The sequence below is a fragment of the Equus caballus genome, chromosome 2 (genome assembly GCF_041296265.1).
Source record: "Equus caballus isolate H_3958 breed thoroughbred chromosome 2, TB-T2T, whole genome shotgun sequence".
Lineage (NCBI taxonomy): Eukaryota > Metazoa > Chordata > Mammalia > Perissodactyla > Equidae > Equus > Equus caballus.
The window spans coordinates 7,406,548-7,432,753 of record NC_091685.1 but is presented as its reverse complement, the minus strand read 5'-3'; the positions used below and the strand labels follow the sequence as shown (position 1 = coordinate 7,432,753).

Sequence of the window (26,206 nt, the reverse complement as noted above, 5' to 3'; positions counted from 1 at the left end):
GCTAGAAGCAGCTCTTTGGTGCCACGGCAAGAGAGAAGGTACTGGGAAAAACACATAAATGCTATCCTTTAATTTTTTTAAATATTTAATTCACATAACATAAAATTTACACTTCTTTTTTTTTTTCTTCTCCAAAAGCCCCCCAGTAAACAGTTGTATATTCTAGTTGTGAGTGCCTCTGGTTGTGCTATGTGGGATGCCACCTCAACATGGCCTGATTAGCGGTGCCACATTCACGCCCAGGATGCGAAATGGTGAAACCCTGGGCCACTGAAGTGGAGTGTGCGAATTTAACCACTCGGCCACAGGGCTGGCCCCAAAATTTACACTTCTAAAGCGTACAATTAAAGATGAAATGAAAAACAAAGTGTACAGTTCAGTGCTTTTTAGTACATGCACAAAGTTGTGCAACCATCAGCCCTATCTAGTTCCAGAATATTTTCATCACTCCAAAAGAAAACTCCCATACCCATTAAGCAATCACTCCCTGCTACCCACTCTCCCCAGCCACTGGCAACCATCAATCTGTGTTCTATCTCTAAAGATCTACCTATTCTTGATATTTCATATAAATGTAATCATATCACATGTGACGTTGCATCTGGCTTCTTTCATTCAGCATGTTTTTAAGGTTCATCCAGGTTGTAGTAGGAATCAGTACTTCATTCTTTTGATGGCTGAATAATATTCCATAGTATGAATATTCTACATTTTGTTTAACCATTCGTCTGTTGGTGGACACTTGGGTTGTTTCCATTTTCTGGCTATAATGAATAATGCTGTTATGAACACTTGTATACAAGTATTTGTGTGGACATGTGTTTTCAATTCTCTTGAGTGTATACCTAGGAGTGGAATCACTGGCTTGTATGGTAACTCTATGTCTAACTCTTTTTTTTTTAATTTTTTAATTATTTTTTTTGAGGAAGATTAGCCCTGAGCTAACTACTGCCAATCCTCCTCTTTTTGCTGAGGAAGATTGGCACTGAGCTAACATCCGTGCCCATCTTCCTCTACTTTATACGTGGGACGCCTACCACAGCGTGTCTTTTGCCAAGCAGTGCCATGTCCACACCCTGGATCCAAACCGGCGAACCCCGGGCCGCTGAGAAGAAGAATGGGTGAACTTAACCACTGCGCCACCAGGCCAGCCCCTATGTCTAACTTTTTAAGGAACTGCCAAACTGTTTTCCAAAGCAGATTCACCATTTTACATTCCCACCAGCCATGTATGAGGGTTCTAATTTCTCTATATCTTCTCCAACACTTATTATCCATCCTCTAATTTTTTTGTCCACTACAAACTCTCACTACCTTCCATTATTGTTACATTATTCCTGTTTTTATGCCTACAGAAAAACACTTAAACAGCTTTCCTCTAGTTCCAACAGTTGATTTGTAAGACATACCGAGTCCAAGTTCCTACGTGAAATAAATTTTTTTTAATTTCTTAATTTAAAAAAACTGGTTTGAAAAGTTCAAAAAGGGCATTCCTATTTGCCTTTATTGATGAAGACCAGAAAAAAGGCTGAAGAGAAGACATTCCAACTTTGTTAATGAAACAGAAACATAAAAGCTGAAATAAACTGAGCTACAGGAGTTAGCCTAGCAGTTCACACAGACATGGGCCTTTCTGCTCTGTTCTGACTTTGCACTGATTAGGTTTTAATCTAAGGTGTTCTAACTCATATTTTAAAATCAAGACGAGCATTCATGAATATTGCCAAAGGCAAAAAAAAAAAGGAAGAGCTACAAAATGGGGAGATGTCAGTAAAAAGATATCTTGAAATGTCTTGCCAAGAAGAAACTGGAGGGGCAGAAAGAAAATGTCTCACCCAACCAGTGCTAAAAAGAGATCCCCAAAAAAGGAATTTGGGTCTCACTATGGTTGTAGTCCACAATTCTTGCTCCTACTCCTTCCCTGCCACAGTTCTGGCCCACGTGTTGCCATCACAGCTGATAAAGACACAGAACAAAATCACTTCTGGTAAGGTGGATGGCGAGACTCGTGGGTTCTAGGCATATCAATCTATTTATAGGGAGGACCGTCTATAGGACTCTCTAATGGTTAATATAAGTCACAGCAACCTTTCTATTTTCATAGAATAAGATTTCTATTTCAACTTCAAATGACTTGAAGTATATAGAGATTACATTGGAATCAATAGCAACTGAAAGCGTATAGGTTTTGTGACCTTGTCCTCATGCACTTAAGTCCTTTCTACTTAGAGGACATATTCAGAGAATCGTCTCTGGTGATGATTCAATATCCTCTAAATCAGGAGCTCTTAACCGAGGGTCTGCAGACATCTTCCAAAAGGTATCAGTGGACAAATTCAGGGAGAGATGGTGGTACATGAATTTGGTTGGGAAGAAATTACATATTTATTTTCACTAACCTCTAACTTAGCATTTTTATTCAATTATGAATATAGGCAACAAACCCCAGTAGTATTAGCAGCAACTATGACTATAATCATTAGAAATCACAATATAGTTGTTGCAAATATCTCAAAATATCACACTCACTGCTACTGAAAATTGTAATAATTACTAGACCTTATTTAATATATTAATAAAGAGACATATTACCATCTTTCACTATTTTGAATACTTTATTTCAGCATTCCTTTGTAAACTACTGTATTTTATTTTATGCACTTGAAAACATTATTCTATGGACTGTATAATATTTAACAATATTGTTTCAACGTTAAATTTCCCAAGTGTGACAATTTTAGTGCGGTTATGCAAGAGAATACATTTGTTTGTAGCAGATACATGCTAAAAAACATTTAGGTGTGAAGTATCATATCCGTAAATAAATCTCAAATGTTTTGGGAAAAAAATACACATACATATAAGGAGAGAGAGAAGAAAGAAAATATGGCAAAATATTACCAATTGGAATCCAGGCAAGGGATATACCAGTGTTCATTGTACTAACCATGGCAATTTTTCCGAGAGTTTAAAAAATTACAGGGATGAATATTATTGTGAGGAGGGGTCCACACGCTTCAATAGATTTCCAAAGGGATCCAAGGCACAAAAAGGGTTTAAAAAAAACCCTGCTCTAAACTCCTTACCTTTCAGCCATATGTAATACCTTCGTTTCATATACTCTGTGCTACAGACACATAGGAAATTCACGATGCCCGAGTTCCTTACTCATGTGCTGCCCATTGCTCAGAACGTATCCAAACCTCACCCATTTTTTAATGCTGAACTCAACTAAAATTTACCACATACACAAACTTCCCTAATCTTATTCTAATCAAGGCAAATGCTCTCCTTGCCCTGAAATCCCAAAGCACAGTGTCTACTATTACATGTGGTAATCACCACAGATTATTTCGTAGAATGTCTTCAGAATATCTGAACTCCCAAAATATCAAACACTATAGTAAGCTCTCCATGAATGTTTATCAAAAAGATAGACAGACGGACGACTACATAAATAATTGTCACACATGATCTGTATCAATCTGCCTAATCCTCTCGCGGTTTGTTACTCAGTATAAGCACTCAAAAACACAAGAGTTAATTTTCATATGGCCTCAAGGCCATCTTGAGACTCACATGACAGACAGTGGCAAAACTAAAACTCTAGTGACACCTCCAAAAAGAGAAACAATGTCCACACCAGTTTCAACTTGGTCACAGATAACATTCAAAAGGAATTTGACTTCCAGTACCTGTTCTTGGTAATGAAATTCATTATCCTCAATTTTCTGAATCTCTTCAAAAATTCTGTGAAAGAAGAAAATGATAATAATTAGAAGACATATTTAAATTTCTCATTAGAATCATCAGCAAGAAAAGAGAAGCATAAAAATAAACATAAACCTTTAGGGTACATTCACATATAGAGGAGTAAGGATATGGAGCCAGGAAGGGAAATTAAGCAGGAAATGCCTGAAAAACCATTAAGGCATTGACTAAAGCATGTCAATTGGCAACCTGAAGGCTAAAATATACAAGGATTGACATCTGGCCTAATTCTAATAAGTATGTATTACCTTTTTTCTGGGCCTAGCTTCTGCAGCATTTTTAAATACTGGAAGACAGTATGAGCAACCTGAAAACAAAACATTTGATTATACTTTTGCATAAAGTGGTATCTATATATAAAAAAAAACCCTTCACTTTAATTATTTACCTCATAGAAATGTTCATAACCCTCATCAGTCAATGTAATAGAAATGCTGAACACTGAGTAAGTAGAATTTTGCTCAAATCCCGTCTCACCATTTCCACCAAATAGTGCAAGAGCCCAGCACCTATAGTTAGAAAACAAAAATCTAATCAATATCTTGGGATTGACAGCCTACAAGTAGTTTAAGAAAATAAGTAGGCTTTCTACGTAAAATTTGGGAAGCTCAGTCTTTGATGCAAACATGCTTTCCAAAAGTAAGTTTAAAAGTACAAATTTTAAAAGCACTCCTAAGGATTGTAGTGCATGCAAGAATCACCAGAAGGAAATAATACTGTATTTACTTGTTTAATGGAAATATTAATATATATTACAACATAGTAAAATATTAACAGTCTTATGAAGCCATAGTAATTTCTGTTGAAGAGAACTGCACAAAACATTAAAATTATGGTTGTTGGAGGCATTACACTCATCCCTTTTTTTTTTTTTTTTTTTTGAGGAAGACTGGCCCTGAGCTAACATCTGTGCCCATCTTCCTCCACTTTATATGTGGGACGCCTACTACAGCATGGCTTGCCAAGCGGTGCCATGTCCACACCCAGGATCTGAACTGGCGAACCCCAGGCTACTGAAGTGGAACGTGTGCACTTAACCGCTGCGCCAAAGGGCCGGCCACCACTCATCCCTTTTTGAACCTGTCTCCCAAGAGGAGCCTTAAAACACTTCAGATACATCCCTACTTGAAAGACTGTCAAGTGAGCTCTGAGATTATCAGCTAACCTACATAGGTTGTCTAGGAAAGAAGCAATGAGACTGTATCTTTACCTAACTAGAATAATCCTGAAAACCTAAAATGAAGAGGGAAGAAGCCAGAAGGTAGAATTTGAAATGTTAATAAAGTTCAGTAAAGTAGAAAGGTTGTGCACATCTCAAAGCATATTACATTTATTGTGTAAGACACATATGGACCCAATATCATTAGTTTATTCTTTCATAATAACCTTGACCTTTCAGCTTTCTTTGAATGTTCTGTTACACATCAATGTATTAAAGTACTTATTTACATGTCTCATCTACCTTTCCAGTCTTGAATTAGTGTACAGAAAAATCGAACAATAAATTACATTAACATATCAGTCCTGATTCTAAAGTTATATGTCTATTATTTGGCTAGGCAACTTAAACAAGTGCTTAAATGCATTAGGAAACACTCTGCTAACAAAGCTGAACATACAGTTCACAGTCCCACCTGTTTATTATGATTTATCTGCCCAGTGACGTTTTTGTTAAAGTCCATCTTTTGGGTTAGGAATGCCTGAAGGTGCACAGCATTAAATAATCGACCTTCTCAGCATTCAAATCTAAATTCTTGATTAGAGCTAATCTTTTTTGTAATTCTAGAATCTATTAGTTTAGTTATGATTTTTAAAATTTTGTGTACAACTACTCCCAATATGTGCTAAAATTCTAGAATCTATTAGTTTAGTTATGATTTTTAAAATTTTGTGCACAACTACTCCCAATATGTGCTAAAAGGTGGCTTCTAAGGAAATTTACAAATATAATATGGTTGTTACAATAATCTAGGTTATTAAATTGACTATAATTGAGTATTAGATTTGATTTTAGGCTTCCTGGCAAATAAAGCAAAAAGAGAAAAGAATAGGTTATGTAACACTTAGTGTCTATTATTTTTCAGAGACTGCTATACTGAAAATACTTATTAATTGAATACTTGCTTTTTTCTAAGGTAAGAAAGAATGCTGCCTTTGCCTTCATGTCCAACCAGCCAAGAGATATAATGAAGTGGCTTCACCCTTTAAAAAAAATATTGAGGTCAGAAATTTTAAAATTGAGGTACACATACACCAAAAAATCTTATTTTTAAGACTATGATATTTGAGAATATGATTATAAACTTATTCTCACATAAATTCCACTAAACATGAAGTTATAATTTGCAACAGCAAGATAAAACAGAAAACACAGTAAAATTCAACTTTCTCAGCTGAAATCACTTAAAGAGTACAGTCATTTCAAAATTTAAGACTACTACTTTTTCTCTTAGACACCAAACTTACTTATTTTCACAGGAAAATCTTTCACTTTTATTTCACCCAAAACAAGAATAACATAGCTTCTTTATCATTTTACAACCTAATACAGATATGAATCACTCTGTATCTGTAAAAGCTTTCAGCATTGCATCAGGATCTATGGTAAACTGAAATGTGTTGCTTTAAGGGTCAGAAAATCTAACTTGTAGTTTTAGCTTTTCCTTTAAGTAAATGCATAATCTCGAGCAAGAGACTTGACCATATTTTTCTTTTTCTCTTCACTTGCCTAATACCTACTCATAGTTTTCATGGAAATGCAATAACAGATGTAAAAATGCCTCATTATATAATAATATATTTTCATAGTATGAGTAGTTATATATATGCTATTCAAATTGTCCTTTATCACTGGTTTCTGTTATAATTTCAAAAATGTACTCCTATTAAAACAAAAATATACAGAAAAATCGAGTTAGGAAATCTAAACATTCTTAAATTTTAAAATTAGTTTATAGAATTTATTCAGTAAACTCATAAAAGTCAAGATATTATATTATGAATTGAACTATGTTAAGCAATCCCTAAAGGCCAGACAACATCGTTTAAAATATAAATTTGAATTACATCTATACCAAGACTGATGTAGGGGAACAAATCCGTTCAGAATGAACCCAGTTAATTACACAACATTTACATCTGCACAAGGCTAACTGTACTGTATCTGGTAACTGGAGGGATAAACACTTACTTCTTTGTAAAAAACGGCTCCCCAGAAAAGCTTACTTACTGGGAATTCACATATTTGGGGATTCAAAATGACTCATGATGAATGTCATATTAAAAGAAATAAACAGTCCATAAAAAAAATAACTGGATGGAAACATAAAGAAATGTTAATAGTCTTTGAAAAAGAGAATCATGGATAACTTTTTTTCTACGTTTTAGTAATTTTCCTGATTTCCACAATGAATTACCTTAGTAATCAGAGGATAAACAAGGCTTTATTAATTGAGAAAATAAGCATTGCCCCCCAAAAAAGGGAAGAATAGTGTGTATATATAGTATAATTCCATTTCCATAAAGATATGTTTTATATTATTTTAATGTCTGAAAGCTATACATAAATTTTTTTTTTTTTTGAGGAAGATTAACCCTGAGCTAACTACTGTCAATCCTCCTCTTTTTGCTGAGGAAGACTGGCCCTGAGCTAACATCCATGCCCATCTTCCTCTACTTTATACGTGGGACGCCTACCACAGCATGTCTTTTGCCAAGCAGTGCCATGTCCGCACCCGGGATCCGAACTGGCGAACCCCAGGCCGCCAAGTAGTGGAACGCGTAAACTTAACCGCTGCGCCACTGGGCCGGCCCCTAGACATGAATTATTAATGTTGGGCATATCTTTGAGGACAGAGACAAAGGAAAGGAGAAGCACAGCTTTACTTTTTACTTAATACTCTTTCATCCTATTCCAATATTTTACAAGTGTGTAATATTATTATTATTATTTTTTGTGTGTGAGGAAGATTTGCCCTGAGCTAACAACCATTGCCAATCCTCTTTTTTTTTTTTTTTTTTTGCTTGAGGAGGATTAGCCCTGGGCTAACATCTGTGCCAATTTTCCTCTACTTTGTATGTGGGATGCCTCCACAGCATGGCTGATGAGTGCAGTAGGTCTGCACCCAGGATCTGAACCCGTGAACCTGGGCTGCCAAAGTGGAGCATGTGGAACTTTAACCACTTGGCCACGGGGCCAGCCCCCAAGCACGAATTATTTTTATAGTAAACATTTAAAACAAATAGAATAAATTTTTAAATGTGCATATAATAATTTTAACACTTTTGGGGACACTCTAACATAACCAGACAATCAATGTACACTACTTTTTCCTATATTATCCTTACACCACAAGCAAGCAGACAATACACATGTTCTCTGCTTTCTCACTGGAGGCATACCATTCATGTTAACTTTATGGGACTTGATTGATTGAATATTCTAACATATACGTGAAAAAAAGCATTTTTACTGAGCTTAAGCAATATACATTACTGTCCTTCCTTCTGCTTATGTGTGTGTCCTCATGGTTTTACTTTGTTGGTGATGGTTTTAAAAAATAAGTTAAATTTTTACGAGTCCATTACCATTTCTTTCTAAGTAGAAAAGCATTTGTAGGCACTGATTGATCCTTATGTTTAAAGAACTTCTTGGCCTATGCTATATTGCTCATATAAGATACCATAAATAAGTTGAAATGTTTTCCTAAATGGTATAAATCTGCCCTAACTCACTCCTAACTCATAGAAGTAAGTCCTTGAGATTTATGCTGCAGTCCTTTTCCAGGCTAAAAATTATTTAACTTTACTTTTGACAGGATCAAACTAAATGGTCACCACTGACAAATAAATCATAAGCTTATATATTTTTGTGCTCAATGTACTAAGGAAAATAATTACAGAAGTTAGCATTCACACTAAGATACTTACTTTCAAAGACTCAGGAAAGGCAACTAGTTATAAGAAAATCCTAGTTTTTATACCCAAGACGACATTAAATATATAGAAGGCTTGAAAAATCCAGTGAGGTCGCAGTTTATCACATTACTTGTGTTTAAAAAACCAGAACTCTCAAACGTAAACCATTTAGCATGCTTTAAAAATATGACCCTCACTCAGTATCTAATGGAGTAAATTTGCCCTTGAACTCTTACCTGTAATGCTGCTGTTGAGGAGGAAGTGCCCATGTGATGGTCAGAGCATGAATTTTTCTGATTGGAACAACTAAACAAAAATATTTTTCAAAAGAACATACATAAGTGTTTCTCCATAATTTTTACTACGTCACACAAAAATTTTTTAAATTCAATATATTTCATCCTCCAATAAACATGGGAAGGTTAAATACAATGCAATTATTATTTCAAGTTGCCAATTTTCCAATTTGCATAATGCAATTTTCATAAATTTATTTTCAATCTGGTTTCACACGTAGAGAAACTACGGATAAAAGAACTATTAAAATATGAAATGCTCCTAAAGATGGATCCCTTCTTGCAAGAAAGGATACAGGACTAGGAGTCAGGAGACCCATGACTGAAATCCAGCCCTACACTCTCTCTTGTTATATGTGTTTACATGACCTTGAGAAAAAACACTTGCCTTTAAATCTTTCTGAATCTGTTATCTTATGGTATGGTGAGTGGGTTAGGCTGAAGTAGCTCTAAGATTCTTCCCAGTGTTATTATTCTATGATTCTATGAAGAGTCAATCTAAAGCCAGAAAGAATACAACCAAAAATAAGTTGCCTCTGGGAAGAGTCAGCTTAGATAGAATGGAGCCAGCAGCAGATAAAGGGTATGACAAAACAATCATTGATCAGAGGAAAGAGACTGGCAGTGGAGTAAAGGAGGAGGAGGAGGGAATACCTAGGCAATTAGGAGAAAGAGAAAAAAATCTACCATGATAAAAAGAGCAAGGAAAGAGAAAGGGTGAATTAAGAATGTTTCTGCAATATTCACTATGGGCAAATTGTTAAGTAAAGTAGAGCATAACCATGTAATGGCTCACTGGGCAGTTATTACAAATATAACATTAAATGAAAAAATCAAGAGATAGAAGTGTACATTCTTTATAATCTCAACTACATTAAGAAAATATACCTATAGAAACTCAGAAGGAAACTTGCCAAAATGATTTCTCTGGATGGTAAGATTTAAGGGTGATTTTTCCCCCTATTTCTTCACACTTCAAATTTTTCTTTAACAAAAATTGTTTGTATAATGAAGATAAAAGAAACGCTTTCCAAAGTGTTTTCCCCTCTTCTATTTTTCTCTCTTTAAAGGCAAAAAAGAGAATATAGATCAAATGAAATAGGAAAGAAACAAAAAACCAAAGAACAAAATGAACAAGGGGAAAATAGGAAGAAAGCATGAAACAGACTGAAGCAGCAGCAGGTCCCAGACCAATCAATCTGCTGCCAGTTAGTGGCCTGCCACCTGTCATTAATTGGATCTCCACTGTCCATCTACTCCCTTTCCAACCCAACTGTACTTTCTGTTCTCATTTTAAAAGAAAATTGGCAGCCTCAATTAAGTTTTAGAGAATGTGCTGAAGTTATTTCAAACAGTTTTAAACCTTTGGTTCACGAACCTCTATAAAGTTTGTTAAATGCTGGTGTGTCAAATGGATCCGTTAAATGGCCAAAGTTTGGTTTGGGTAACCCACTGAAAATAAAACAAATACATTAAAATTTAATTGGCAAAAGCCTTTATAAGCAGCATCTTTAGGGGCGCCTAACTGATAGGTATTTATAATCTATTCTAGATACTCCTGGCTGAAAAGCATTCTCTAGGCACAAACGAATAGAGGGCAACAAAGCCGCAAAATCCTAACTAAACAACCTATTCTTAACCCCAGTCTCAATAACGCAAATGCCTTTAAAACTGACAAGAGATAGAAAACAATGAATTGAAGAGATCTCCCCTCCCAATATTTATTGCCTCTAGCAGCCCCATCCAACTTCAGTTCTCCTCCGATACAAAGCCATTTCAGAAACAAAACATACTTGAGATATTTTTTTAATTCGACAAATAAATATGGAGTGATTATTAGGTATAAAGCACTATATTAGGCACTGTGGTATTTAAAAAACACGGATTCTCTTAGAGGCTTCCCATCTGGCTGAAGATATTGTTGCTAATATTTCTCCTAAAACATGGTCAACATGAATTAGGATTAAATACCTAGAAGACTTTTTAACCTGTCTGATTAAGGAACCAAAGTTATTAGTGAATAATATTTAAGAGAATTTTTAAAAATGCTTATCAGGGATTGAAAGGACCTAATGAATGCCTCTATTCAATATACCTCTGATTTTATTAGTAAAGCTTCACAGTAAAACACGTTTCAATCTGCCATTTGTCATTTCCATAGCTCACGCTCATTTCTTGTCAAAACAAACAAAACAATCCCACAACTTTGGCATGGCTTTCATTATCTTTCCATACATAAAAAGCACTGCTAATTACCAATGGAAATTTACATAGAGGCAAATAACAATAACCACTCAGTTGTTATTACAAATTATTCTAATTTTTTTTTCTTTTTTAGTGAGGAAGATTATTGCTGAGCTAACATCTGTTACCAATCGTCCTCTTTTTTCGCCTTGAGAAAGATTATCGCTGAGCTAACATCTATGCCAATCTTCCTCCATATTTTGTACATGGGACACCACCACAGCATGGCTTGATGAGTGGTGTGTAGGTCCATGCCTGAGATCCAAACCTGCCAACCCTGGGCCACTGAAGTGGAGTGCACGAACTTAACCTCTATGCCACCACACAGGCCTCTGTTCTAATATTTTTAAATCTAATTTTTCTTTCATAAATTTAAAACAATATCTCTTGGAACGAGGAACTGGAAAAAGTCTAGCTTACTCACCTGATGCAAGAAAAACAATCTGACTTCATTTATTTTACTAAAATGCAAACTGCTATGAGTGGGAAGAAAGATTTAATTGCTTCAGAATTAAATTTTTTGTATTCTTTGTAACAAAAATGTAACAATAAAGTGTATTTTAAATATTTGTATTACTGCGATAAATTTGAGATGGACAAAAAATAGTAGCTTTCTGAACTGGAATCCTATAGACAATTTCTAATAAAAGATAATTTGGTTCAACTATACGAAATAGACTTTTCAGGCAGTATGCAAAGTCAATCATCATCTATCAGATTATTTCTTTTATGGGGAAAACCATTTGAAGTTCCAAACAACTGACTTAAAAAACAAACTTTCAGAACACAATCTGTTCCAAGGTAGGGGTACAAGCATATTTACATTCTGCCCCTCAATATAATACTTGCTTTCACAACACAGTGTCAAACACTTTGCACAGTAACAGAAAAGCTCTGAATAAATGTAAAAGGAGGCATATATTCTTCAGAATTACTGCTTACTATAAGTTTACAAGCTCATAAATTTTGAACTACAGAAACTGTGGAAACTTGGGTTCTCATCTTAGTTTTCCTGCTCTAATGCTGCAGGAAACCACTTTAGGTCTTAAGTACCCGTTTAAAAAATAAACAAAAAAAACCCACAAAAACCTTTGGACCCATACAAGAAGATATGGCTTCTTTAACTCTAAATGTGTATGTCTTATGAAAATAACTGTCTTACTTGTTTGGTATCTGAGAGAAGATTTCCGTCACCCACTTTTCCAAGGTATCCAGTGTTTCTTAGAGGGGAGGGCAGGGAGGAGACAGGGAAATGCAATGTTGTTATTCAAGGTAGAAATGCAATTAGATTTCTCATAGATCTTTATAAAACAAAAGGATACTTTAATTTGGGCATTACTTGCCACTCCTTAACCAGTAATGAGTAACAGGAAAAATAACAGTAGTTAAGAAAACCTCAAGATACATATAATTTTGTCAGACTCCTTTATTTCTTCGTGTTAGAAAAAGCACACATACAAAAAAAAATTTTATCATTAGGCTAGTGTGAAGGGCCAAGAGATAAGAATACACCACCATCAACCTACCCCATTCCAAAACTTGCTTCCTCTAGGAAGGTTTCTCCCTATTTAACTCACACTACACTGATCCTTCTTGGCATCTCATCAGTACTTTTATAGTCCATTTATCTTACATTAATTTATACTTGCTGAGGTTTTAATCCATAAGTCTTCTTACTAGGTTTCATATTACATGATTTCTATCTTCTGATTCTTTTCTTATCTTTCATAAAATATTCTTTTGAAATTTCTAGTAAAACAGAAGATCTAAGTGAAAAAGGAAACCTTTTAGCTTCATCCCAGTGACTCATTACCATCACTGGATAGTATCTGTTAGGTCCACCAGACACATGAGTTTTATTAACCCTCAAATCAGAAGCCCCAGTACATAAAACACAAGTTGCAAATTAGACTTACCAAGTTCTGAATTTATTCTATACTATTTATCCAGATGTTTCACTCTTAAATGGTATAATAAATGCTAAAGCTCCAAAAATCAATTGAATCTAGGTTGTACAAGGTTCTCTTATCTAATATCTGGGGCTTACTTTAGAAATTTGCAACAAGCATTAATATGCGCTTATGTTTGTCATCACAAAGGAAAAGAACGTAAAAGAAAACAATACCTAGTTGAAGAAAAATGCATGTTCATGACAGATTTGGAAACAATAATTAATTAAAAATCATAAATTAATATTACATATTGAATACGGAATTACCTATTTTAACAAATGCTCTAAAAGGAATCTAGGACACATTTGTAGTTTGAACAAAAGAATCTACCATACCATATCCATAACTTTACATTCAAGTCAACTTTAGTGGACTAAGTTTGATCCTAAATACAAAAATGGCTTATATTTAAGTGCCAAGCAGCTCTGATCTTAATTTTAACAATGAGAGAATAAAATTGTGTAGAAGGGAGAATCACAGTAGGGTGAGAGGATTACTTTTTCAAAAAGAAATGTGCAAACTATATGATATGTCAAAAACGAGCAGTTTAACAACTGATTGACTTTGAAAAATAGCCTAAGGAGACTGAAATGCAAAGAAAACAAAAGAAAGCTACCATGACTTCTTTAATGAGAAAAGGTCCACTTAAGTTATTGAAGATAATGATAAAAGGAGCAAAAGAGTAGATATTGATCAGTATTTTACATTTAACATACTTCTGCTATCATCACTATGAGGAGTTTCAATTACTAAAGCCAGACTCCACGTAAGGATGAAAAGACTGATATCTTGCCCTATAAGAGTTCATGATGAATGTAGATTAAATGCAAAATAAGAGATAACAGAGACAGCAGCTGAATGTGGCTTAAAAAACCAATTCATGACCTATTAGTACATTAGTATACTCACAGACTCACCTAGAGATAAAACATGTATCTATAAGAGAAAAAACATTTGCCTGAGAATCAGATGATTTTGTGCTTTTCTGAGCTTTTCTACTTGCTATATGACTTCTCCAAATCCTGATTTCCTTTAGTTCATATTAGGGTTGAGCACTAAAATAATTAACAGTGCACTGCAACACTAATCACAGCAAACAAATCTTAAGAAAGCACTACGTCAGAGTAATTCTAAGGGCCACAATATTACCTTTGGATTGAACCACTAAAGTCATGTAATGAGCAGAGTAGTAACGCATCCAGAATTCTCTCAATCTAGCATGTGTATCAATATTATTCCTTTTTGGCTCATGTTTGAGAGTCTCAGCATTTCCTGTAAAAAGATGAAAAAGACTATAGAAACAACTAAGTTTACTTTGTTAAAAGTTTCTACACCAACAATTCATGCTCTACTACTATACATAGCTAGTAAAGAAACCCAAGTACTCAAGAATATTGAACCAGTGTGTAATAATAATAATAACAACATTAATATAAGACAAAAATTCACAAGAAACAATTCTGAAGTATATTTTAACACACAAAGAATTAACCTCTCATTGGCAATGTCTTAACAACAGTAATTGCCTTAAGCTTTCTTTCTTAATAATTACTCTAGTATTCAATTCAGGTTTTACCTCTGAATTATTTTACTAATATTCTGCATAATTCTTAAAAATAAATCATAGAAAGCAAGGATGTCATATAAAAATGTATATATCTGTACAAAATACACAGGGAAGCAAAACATCCTTTGAACGAAGTACCATTTAGATGAACTTATCCCATATTCTACTTTATGGTCAAGCGGATTAATATGAGGCTATAACTGAATGCTAACACTAAGAAAAAGCCATTATGAAAAACAGATACCATTTATACAGCTTAGCAGTCAAACAAAATTAGGTCACAGCTCAAAAACTATTAGAGAAATCACTGCTGAATCTCTGTTGATAAATGGAAATGTCAGGTTTAGGTAATGCACAGACTTTATAATCAGATAAAGACAGGTTCAAATCCCACATCCACACTGTGTGATTTAAGCAAATTAAATAACTTCCTTGAGCCTGTTTCTTTGTCTTTAAATGGAGATGATAATGGTGCCCGGTTCATAACTCTGTTATGCTGATTGAATGCAATCATTCATGTTGTGCTAGCAGAGTATCTGGCACCCAGAAAGCATTCACAAAATGTTAGGTGCTATTCCTGATATAGCCAATGTTAGAGAACCAAATACAGACGTGCTTTAACTCCTTTTTATTTGAAAAGCTATCTACCCTACCCTGAAAGGTAAAAGGTACTTAGCTACCCTACCTTTATAACCTTCCATTCTTTATCAACTTTTCATATTCTCAATCTTAATCAACTAGAAAATATGAAATATGATGAAGTATTCAGTATCTTACCCCAAAAAAATTTCCCCATAGGATGTCCAGGTCTAGCAAGGCTTCCAAACAACATTTCCTTTCTGTTTGCATCAGAAGGTCTTGCAAGTTGATATTCTGTGAGTTTAAAAGAAACACTTGTAATAAAATGAAATTCAGTATCTGCTTTATACTGGAAATTCAAGCTTACAGAACTGAAAGAAGAGAAGTAACAAAAATTAATTTTAGGAATGTGTTATAAGACTGAAGTGATATAGGTCAGGCTCTATGACTTATATTCTGTAACCTTGGGTTTTAGAGGTTTTCCTTATTTTCAAATGAAACAGGGTAGTTAACAATCTAAAGGTTTCAATTCTAGTACGGTATGTCCAAGATTTTACTGATTAAAGTACTAATAAAATGTTAAAGCAAATTCTTCGTTATCTGGGAACCTTGTCATGTATACTGTTTAAATTTCCCCCAAAGCCAACTACGTTGGTAATAAAATATTAATGGTTAAGAACAATTGCTTTGAAGTCAGAAATATCTTGGCTAGAATCCAAGTTCTGCCATTTACTAAGCTGTACAACCTTGAGGAAGCTATCTAACTTTCCTGATTCTATTTTTGCATCTATAAAATGGAGTTACTAGTACCTAGTTCATGGGATTCTTATAAGGATTAAATAAGATAAGATATTTTCCTTTAACAAATATTTACTGAACATCTACTATGTGGCAAGTACTAGTGAATTAGTTGCTGGAGGTAGAAATGTGAATAAAAGGAACCAAGTCCCTGCCTTCAAGGAGTTTAGATTCAAGTAGGGGAGACTAAAAATAAATAAACTAACAAATAGATTCTAAACATAATGTCAATCAGGGATGGGTGCTATAAAGAAAAATAAACCTGGGTAAGGGAAATGAGAGTGATGACAGGGTGATCATAAAGGTCTCTCTGAGGAGGTGACAAGTGAGCAGAAATCCAAACAAAGTAAGGATAATGTCATAGGAATATGTGGGAGAAGTCTTCCAGGTATGGAAATTATGAATTCAAAGGCTTTAAGACAAAAAATATCTTAATGAATTCAAAGGCAGCAACGAGGCCAGCGGAGTTGCTCAATAGTTGAAGGAGCTTAGAGCCCAGCAGAAATTACAGTTCGCTATGGTTAAATGCTACAACACATAGAGTATTACGAAAATATTTGAGGACTGTCATCTAACCTAATTTTGTCTTATTTTTGTGTATGAATTTATTTGGGGGATGGGCTCACAGAGAGAGGTTTCCCAGGGAATGACTCAAGCTGAGCCCTGAGTGACAAACAGGGGTTTTCTAGGGAATAGGGAGGGAGGTAGAAATGGGAGTGTACAAAACATTCTAAGGAGAAACATTTAAAAGAGGAAGAGAATATGGCACCTCTGAAAAACAGAAAGAAGGTCAATATAATTGAATAACGTTCAGAATCAAAGCAGAGGCAAGATAACAGGCTGAAAAGATAAGGAAGACACAATTTTTGAAGAGCTTAGCAAGACTTTGGGAAGTAGTATTGCATGTGTACAAGTACAGATCTTGGTATTATACAGTCATTATTGACTTTGGATCCTTGGGGAAATGACTGACTTTGGCACTTTGGGTTTATTACTTAACCCCTCTAAGGCTCAGTTTCATTATATGTCAAATAAGGATAATGGGGATAATCACAATCACAGTAATGCACACAATAAGTGCTCAATAAATGTTAGCTATTATTATTTATCATAGGAGTAAGGGTAAAGCATTGTAGATGTTTAATAAGGAGAGTGACATTACCAGATGTGGACGTTAGTAAGTTCATTCTGGCTGTAAATGTGGAGAATGGAGTGAAGGGAAGCAAAAGTAGAGATGGGAAAACCAATTAGGGGCCATCGCTGTTATACTCGGTGACGAGAGTGGAAACTAAAGTGACAGTAGGGATGGAAAGAAGCAGAAGCAAGCATATTCAACAAATTAATTCAATAAATTAATTATAAGCCATGAAGTCTAAATCTAGTATGAGACAGTAAAAATATATACAAAACTTCAACAGAGTAGATATAAAAAAATCTCCATAAAAAATATGAAGCTATGGCTATGACACAGGAGAAACAACTCCATTATTAAGTGCAGTAGGTTGAATAGTGGCCCCCAAAGATGTTCACGTACTAATCTCCAAAGCCAGCGAATCTGTTACCTTATGTGGTAAAAGGAACTTTTGCATGTAGTTTAATTAAGGATCTTGAGAAACAGAGATCACCTTGGATTATCTGGGCGGTCCCAATGTAATCATAAGGTTCCTTATCTGAGAAAGGCAAAAGGATCAGAGCCAAGAGAAGATGTAAGGACAGAAGCAGAGGTCAGAGAGGAGAGAGGATTCTACACTGGTGACTCCTAAGATAGAGAAAGGAGCCATGCCCTAGGAATGCAGGTGATATCTAGAAGGTGGAAAAGACAAGGAAACAGATTCTCCCTTGGAGCCTCCAAAAGGAATGCAGCCCTGAGGAAACGTTTTAGACTTCTGACCTCTAAAAGTTTAAGAAAATAAATTTGTGTTATTTTAAGCCACCAAGTCTCTGGTAATTTGTTACACCAGCAACTGGAAACTAACAGAGTAGAAATATAAACATATTGACAAAAAGTGATTTAGGAGCCCCTACAACTGATAAAAACAGAGTATAAATATCTGAACACTTACAGAACACACTCTGCCATTTGATTAGATAAAAAAGGGCTTTGGCCATATCTTTGATCTCAATTGCTAAGATATACTATGTAGGCAATTACACATGTTTATGTGAGAGCATGAACTATTACTAAAATAAAGAGCTAATCATTAAGAATAATTTTTTTCTCTACAATCTTCTTTAAGCAATGTTAATTCTATTTTAAAATCTACCCTGTGGTCACTTATGCGAGCTTCTGTTATTAAATGTATTCAAGAAAATTGTAAAACATTGAATAGCCCTATCCACATTGTGCAAATAAACGCTTATAAATGTACATGTATAACCACTCCATTGAAAGAATAGACCAAAGACAGATTATCAATGCAGGGCACAGTGATAAAGTAATGAAGTTAAAACAAGGTTATAAATCAGGGGTTGGTCCAGTAGCGCAGAGGTTAAGTGCGCACGTTCCGCTTTGGCGGCTTGAGGTTCACCGGTTCGGATCCCAGGTAATGACATGGCACACACCGCCTGGCAAGCCATGCTGTGGTAGGCACCCCACATATAAAGTAGAGGAAGATGGGCATGGATGTTAGCTCAGGGCCAGTCTTCCTCAGCAAAAAGAGGAGGATTGGCAGTAGATGTTAGCTCAGGGCTAATCTTCCTCAAAAAAAAAAAACCTAGGTAATAAATTAAAAACTCAGGAAAGAGAGAATCTCTTCCATAAGCAGGTGGAGAGGAATACAGGAAAAGGAAAATGAGAAGATGAATCTACCAGGACAGCTGAATCTCCTTTCACCTCTTCTTAGGTGGAATGAGCCATCCATGCATGCAGACAACTAAAAAGATGTTAGCAAGATGAGAATGATAGAAGAAAGACTATCACATCTGAATAGAAGAAAATAACATCTGATTATTGAGTTTCAAAACTGGCTAATGAATATTACAGTAGTTTATTACACCAGTTATGATGTAAAAGCTCCCTCACCTCCCTAATCTCAAGTAAATCCTTCATACTTAGAAAGTTAAATGACTAGTGATATATACCTAGCTATTTGTATCAGATCACAAATTGAAATCCAGGCTCCCTATCATCAAAAACAAATAATGAAAAAAACAAAAAACACCTTTAGCTGAAGTTTATTTTAAACAAAAACTGCTTATTGTATGTGTGCGTGTATGTACATATATATCACATACATATGTGTGTATATGTATCTATTTCTGTATATTTCAAAATAAAATATATTCTGATTAAACCTGTAAAATCAAATTAGAGGCTTAATTTTTTAAACCCTGATTGCAACGCACTCTAGAAACTGTATGAAGGAAAACATACTTGAAAGCATTTAAGACACAGAGAATAGTTTCTAGGTCTCAGAAAGTAGGAAAGGCTTTTGGAGTTTTCCTTGGTTATTTTGGTTTTTCAACTACTCAACAAATAGTTATCTGGGCCTAGGATACAACAGACACTGTGGCAGACAAGTAACAAAAATGAAGACTATAAATCCTTGGTTACAAGGAGCTACTACAGCGGGGAGGAATCTAACTCCACCCCACCCTCTCTTACAAATAAATTGAGGGCCAGAGTTAGTGACATTTCTGTAAGTATAACATAAGTCTGCTCACTTCCAGACAGATGGCTCTTTCTAGCCATCTGCAGTTTACTCAGCCTCGTGAACGCATTAAGTCATTATTAGAACTAGACACTGAATCAAGCCAGGGAGGAAAATGCTACAAAAGGAGGAGTAAGTACAGAGACCTTGCCTTTTCAGTTGCTGCAAGCCAAGCCTCACCTACATGAACTGGAGTCCCCCCATGTAGAGAATTACGTATTTCTAAGGCTAAAGTAAAGCAAGCAGGGCTATTCTACAATGGTACTATTTATTGGTACACTGCAATTATGAGCTATTTTTGGCACAGCTCTATAACCAAGCCTCACCCTATATCAGCACACAGTTTTTCTTATGATCTTCATTCTTTAAATCCCAAAGATAAGAAAGATATGAAAAGATAAGGAAAACTGTCAAAAAGTAAAATTAAATGCATTTTCTGCTCAGGGATTTAGCTTCCTCATCCATAAATATATCACAATTGTTTTCAGAACTACCAAAGTTCAAGCCACAAAGCACCTACACATATAGGTAACAAAGGATAAGCTATTTAAAATATCAAGATGGTACTTAAAATAAAGCCTCAGAGAAAATGTCTCTTCATGCAAAAAGACTATGTAAACTTTTAAAGTTTGAACACTCAGTATTAGCTTTAAGAATTAGGCTCTGGTCCTGCAAAAGATTAGTCACTATAGTAAAGCCCTCAAAAAAGTAAACGTCGAAAAACTAAAGTCTACCATCCTTTTGATTTATTTTAAATCTATACTGAATTAGACATTTAATGGCTTCCGGAATAAACATGACACATCTATTTCAATTTAGCCCTTCATGATATTAAGATAAAATGGTCACTAGTGATAAAGAGTGATAAATGTGCTAAATAACGGGTTGAACGAAGGAAAAAGTGGAAAGACATAAAGCACTTCTCTTACCACTATCAACTGCTTCAACTTCCCGGTCAATTGCATCTCTGATCATTAGTGGATGGATAAAGAACTGGGCCCATCTGAAAAATAAATAAATAAAAATACCCCTAGCATTTCTGTTTTCGTTCGGTAAAAGCTTTTCATCAGTCAATGTCTATTTCTAATTGAGAAATTTTACTAAGTTGGAGATTTAGCTCCTAATCATGCATATGTAAAATGTAAGTATTCTGCATTTCTATATTTTAAAGTCTACAAACTACTTTTTTTCATTATAAAATATAACACCCATACAGAAAAGTATGTAAAACATGAATATACAGACTAATCTATAACTATAAGGTAAACACCTGAGTGGCCACCACCCAGGTCAAGAAACAGACTACCGTCAGAACTCTAGAAGCACTCAGCACCTATCTGATCTTCAGAGTAAATATCCTGAATATTATGGTTATCACTTCTGCTTTTCTTTACAGGTTTATCACGTATATATCTGTATTTCCAGACCAGTGTTTCTTTTCTTTTCCTTTTTTTTTTTTTTTGTGAGGAAGATCAGCCCTGAGCTAACATTTGCTGCCAATCCTCCTCTTTTTGCTGAGGAAGACTGGCCCTGAGCTAACATCCATGCGCATCTTCCTCTACTTTACATGTGGAAGGCCTGCCACAGCATGGCTGACAAGCAGTGCCATGTCCACACCCGGGATCCTAACTGGTGCCCCCCAGGCCACCGAAGTGGAACGTGCGCACTCAACCCCTGCACCACCGAGCTGGCCCCTAGACCAGTGTTTCTTGATCTTTTTTTTCATCATCAATCCTAAGGCGCCTTTTCAAAAATTTTCTCCTAATCACTCCCCTATAAAATTTTAGTACCACAGACATACTATCTGTTTATATACTATATGTTTATCCATGATTTTACAAATAAAAAGCGTATAAAGCCTACTCTTTTTATTCAATGGGAGGTTATAAATGATTAAAGAAAATTTTAAAAGTTAAAATTTTGAAGGCTACTATATAGTATTTCACTTAACTTTATAATGTATTTGTTTTTAATGTAATTTATTTACTTAAATTGTGATGCATCAAAGTACATATGCAAATTATCCATTTATATAACAGTGATGCAATTAAATTTTTTAAAAATTAAAATTTATTTTTCCAGCAGAAGTAAAACCATTGAAAAAATTAATTTCCTACAATATGTAATAAACTTTTTTTGCTTTATCTGAGAAGAAACTTTTAACTTAATTAGCTACTAGATACTCATTAAGATATCAAGATTCACTAAGATATTCAATATTTTTTTCTTTTCAGTACTTGGTATAACTAACGATGGGTTGAATAATTTTTGTTCCATTAAATAATAGAACAGAGAAGATTTTTATTTTATTCTAAAAACCAAATTCACACACAAAGGCATGGAATATCAAATATAAACAACATCCACAAGGCAGCCATTGGCAACCAAATGGCAAGTGGAGCTCACTTCTAGCAATGACTTCGAGATAAGCAATGATTTGAAAGTCCTCCAATCATTTATCCACCAGTTTTGTAGCACTGACCTTGCATACACTTTGTCTATCTTCCATGAACTCAATGTCAGTGCTCATATGCTACTTGAGAAAACTCAAAGAGAAAGTAAATAATAAAGATTTTGCCAGGTAGGGTTAAGCTTTGGAGCGCCATAAACCATCATAATATTGAGCATTTTTTCACCCCCCGGGGACCCATTTTTGCCACCAAAGTGAACAATATCACCTCCACTGAGAATGCATGTTCTAGACAACATTTTGTTTTTGAACTTTATATAAGTGGAAATACACCTGTATATACTATTTATGTTGGATTCATTGAACAATACTATGTTTTTAATATTCATCCATCATGGCACATGTGGCTATGGTTCATTTATTTTCATTGCAGTATAATTTTCCACTGTATGAATTTATCCATCCATTCTACTGCTGATGGACATGTGGGCTTGTTCTGGTCTTGGACTATTACAAACAATTCGGTCATAAACATTCTTATAAACGTGCACTGGGGCACACGAGCACAAGTTTATCTAGACATACATGTAGGAAAGGAACTCCTCAGGAACGGCATATGCATGCATTAGTTCTACATCACTAGATGGTACCAAACTTTTCCAAAGGGACTCTACCAACTTACACTTGCATCAGCAGTTCCAGCTCCTCTGTTCCTCCACAAACCTCACCCCTACTTGGTGTTTTCAGACTTTAAAATCTCCTGCAACTTTTAGGACAGTTAAATCTACTGGTTTTAATTTACGTTTTTCTAATTCCTAAGGAAGTTGAACACCATTTCAGATATTTATTAATAATTTTAATTTCTTCTTTTATAAAATGCCTGTTTAAAGCTTTTTTTCTATTAGGTTGTATTTTTTCTTGTTGACTCTAGTAATATATATATAATTATCCATTTATATATGATATAATTATATATCTCTCTCATATATATGATATGATATATTAAAAATCAATGATAGTCATTCTAAATTTAATTCGTTTGTTATACGTGTTGCAAATAAATCTTCCACTTTATACTTGCTTTTTCACACTGTGTAGTATCTTTTGATGAATATAACATACTACCATTTTTCCTCTGTTCGTGGTTTTTGTGTCTTGTTTGATAATTCTGACTTAGGCTAAAGTCACATTTATCTCTAAAACTTTTAGTTGTACTTGTCACTTTTTGGTCTATAATCCAGTTAGAATTGATATTTTGTGTATGTTATGAGGTAGGGAATCAACTTTGTTTCTGCCTTTATAGAAGCCCAACTGTCTTGGCATCACTTCTTTAAAAAGTCCTTTCATCATTGCTCCATATTGCCCCTCCCAAAAATCAAGTGTCCACATATGTGTTGGTCTATTTCCAGTATCTCTGTCCTGTTCCATTGGTCTTTTTGCTTAGCCCTGTGCTAACACCACAATGTCCTAATTATAAAACAAAGTAGTATCTAGTAGGTCAATTCCTGCTACCTTGTTATTTTTCCAATTCAAAACTATCTTGGCTATACTTAGCCCTCTACCTTTCCTTATAAATTTTAGAATTAGCTTGTCTATTTAAAATTAAGTAAATCTTCTGAGATTATGGTTTCGATATCACTGAATCTGTACATTAACTAGAGAAAACTAACATGACTAAAAAAATAAGGCTTCAAATCCATGAATAGTATTTCTCTCGATTAATTTAGGTCTTCTTTAATATCTTACAACAAGGTTTTAACATATTTTCCATAAAGAGGGCTTATAAACCAGCCCTGGTTGTCTAGTGGTTAAGTTGGCACTCTCACTGCCACAGCCAGGGTCATTTCCAGTCATGGAACCACACCACCTGCCTGACAGTTGTCATAGTGTGGCAGCTGCATGTTGCTGTGATGCTGAACGCTATGTCACCGGTATTTCAAATGCCAGCAGGGTCACCCATTGTAGACAGGTTTCAATGAAGCTTCCAGACTAGAAGGACCTGGCCACGCACTTCCAAAAAATTGGCCACAAAAACCCTATGAATAGCAGTGGAGCACTATCTGATACAGTGGCAGAAGGTGAGAGGATGGTGCAAAAAGACCAGGCAGGATTCCACTCTGCTGTACACAGGGTCACTGGAGTTGAAATTAACTCGATGACACTAACAACAACAACAAAAAGAGGTCTCGTACATAACTTTTGGAATGATTTCTGAGTGTTTGATTATTTTTACAGCTTTTATAAAGGTTTTTAATTTCCATTTCTAACTGTTGCTGCTACATACAAATACTATTGACTTTTATATGTTAAAAATATTATCATTTTTATTTTGCATATAAAGCTATGTTACTAAATTCTGTTAATGTTAAGAATTTATCTGCAGATTTCGGATTTTCTATGTTCACAGTTGTATCATCTGCTATGACAGTTGTGTATTTTGCTTATTTTTCTTTCCTGCCTAGTAGAATGATAACAGAAGCAATCACAACCTGCATCTGTCTTGTTCCTGATCTCATCTTGAAAGCTGTCAAAGTTTCACCATTAAATATAAGGTTTGGTTTAACACATCAAATATCACATTAAGAAAGTTGCCTTATACTCTGTTTGCTAACAGCATCTTCAGGGATACTGAATTTTATCACACTTTTTTTTCTACATACATTATATATGTTTTTTCTCCGATCTGACAATGTGATGAACTACATTAATTGATTTTCTAATGTTAATCCTCCCTCATATTTCTAGGATGAACCCAACTCAGTATTGCTATATCATCCTTATTATACATTGCTGTTTGTGAGTAGTCTGGTCTATAATTTTTCTTAAATTACACTTTCTTATAGCAAGGTCTTGCTACCTTCATAATTTACAGAAGAATGATTTCTTCATTCAAGTTTTTACAGAACTCTAAACCTACAAGTTTATTTTTGAGAAGATTATGCATTGCTGATTCATTTCAATGATTATAAGATTATTCAAACTTCTTCATTATAATTTCTCCTGTGTGAGTTTTATAAATTAGATTTCTAAGAATTTAGGTACTTCACCTACTTTTTTCATTTACTGGCATACGTTGTTCAAAATAGCTTACTGTATTTTTACTGTCCGCAAGAACATAAATCACATTCCTTTGCATTCCTGATATTTGCACATACTCTCTTCTTTTCCCTTGACCAGTCTCGTGAAAGGTGCATCTATTTGATCAGTTTTTTCAAAGAACCAACATTGAGCTTTCTTGAAACTCTATCAGATGTTTGTTGTTTCCATTGAGAAATAATTCACATTCCACAAAATTCCCCCTCTCAAGTGCACAATTAAGTGGATTTTACTACATTCATAGGACTGTGCAAACATTACCATTGTTTAGTTTCAGAAAATTTTTATTACCCCAAAATAAACTCTGTACCTGGTAACAGTCATTAGCCATTCCCCCACCCTCCTAGCCCCTGGCAACCACTAATCTACTTTTGGTCTCTATGGATTTGCCTATTCTAGACATTTTCTTTAAATGGAATCATACACTATGGGGCCTTTTGTGTCTGGCCTCTTTCACTCAGCATAATGTTTTCAAGATTCATTCATGTTGTGCATGTATCCCTTCTTATTGCTGAGTAATACTCCTTTGTATGGATATACCACATTTTGTTTATCCATTTATCAGCTGATGGACATTTGGGTTGTTTCCACTTTTAACCTATTTAAGAATAATGCTTTTATGAACATCCATGTACAAGTTTTTGTGTAGACATATGTTTTCAATTTTCTAGGGTATATACTAAGAACGGAACTGCTGGGTCATATGGTAACCCTATGTTTAACTTTTGGAGGAAGCACTAAATCATTTTCCAACACATCTGCAGCACCAGTAATGTATGAAAGTTCACATTTCTCCAAATACTAAGCACTAACTAATAATAGTTACTGTTCTTCTTTTCGAAGTGTTTTCTCAATGTGGTTTTGATTGCCATTTCCCTAGTGACTAATGACATTGAGCATCTTTCCATGTGCTTATTGGCTATTTG

At 34.8% G+C, this 26,206-nt stretch overlaps 1 protein-coding gene across 3 annotated transcripts in view; it reads right to left on the bottom strand.

The window, feature by feature from the left end:
• The window catches only part of NRDC (nardilysin convertase), a 96,258-nt gene that overhangs the window by 20,534 nt on the left and 49,518 nt on the right, over positions 1 to 26,206 (bottom strand). For all 3 annotated transcript variants that reach the window (XR_011436353.1, XM_001491279.5, XM_070259980.1), the window contains 10 exons: positions 20,704 to 20,777; positions 15,525 to 15,620; positions 14,330 to 14,452; positions 12,391 to 12,448; positions 10,363 to 10,436; positions 8,925 to 8,994; positions 5,896 to 5,973; positions 4,160 to 4,280; positions 4,020 to 4,078; positions 3,696 to 3,750 (listed from right to left, as the gene is read on the bottom strand). Coding sequence is in view for 2 of the 3 variants with exons in the window: in XM_001491279.5 (XP_001491329.1) it covers positions 3,696 to 3,750; positions 4,020 to 4,078; positions 4,160 to 4,280; positions 5,896 to 5,973; positions 8,925 to 8,994; positions 10,363 to 10,436; positions 12,391 to 12,448; positions 14,330 to 14,452; positions 15,525 to 15,620; positions 20,704 to 20,777 (808 nt within the window). In the remaining variant the exon portion in view is untranslated. The remainder of the gene's footprint in view (positions 1 to 3,695; positions 3,751 to 4,019; positions 4,079 to 4,159; positions 4,281 to 5,895; positions 5,974 to 8,924; positions 8,995 to 10,362; positions 10,437 to 12,390; positions 12,449 to 14,329; positions 14,453 to 15,524; positions 15,621 to 20,703; positions 20,778 to 26,206) is intronic.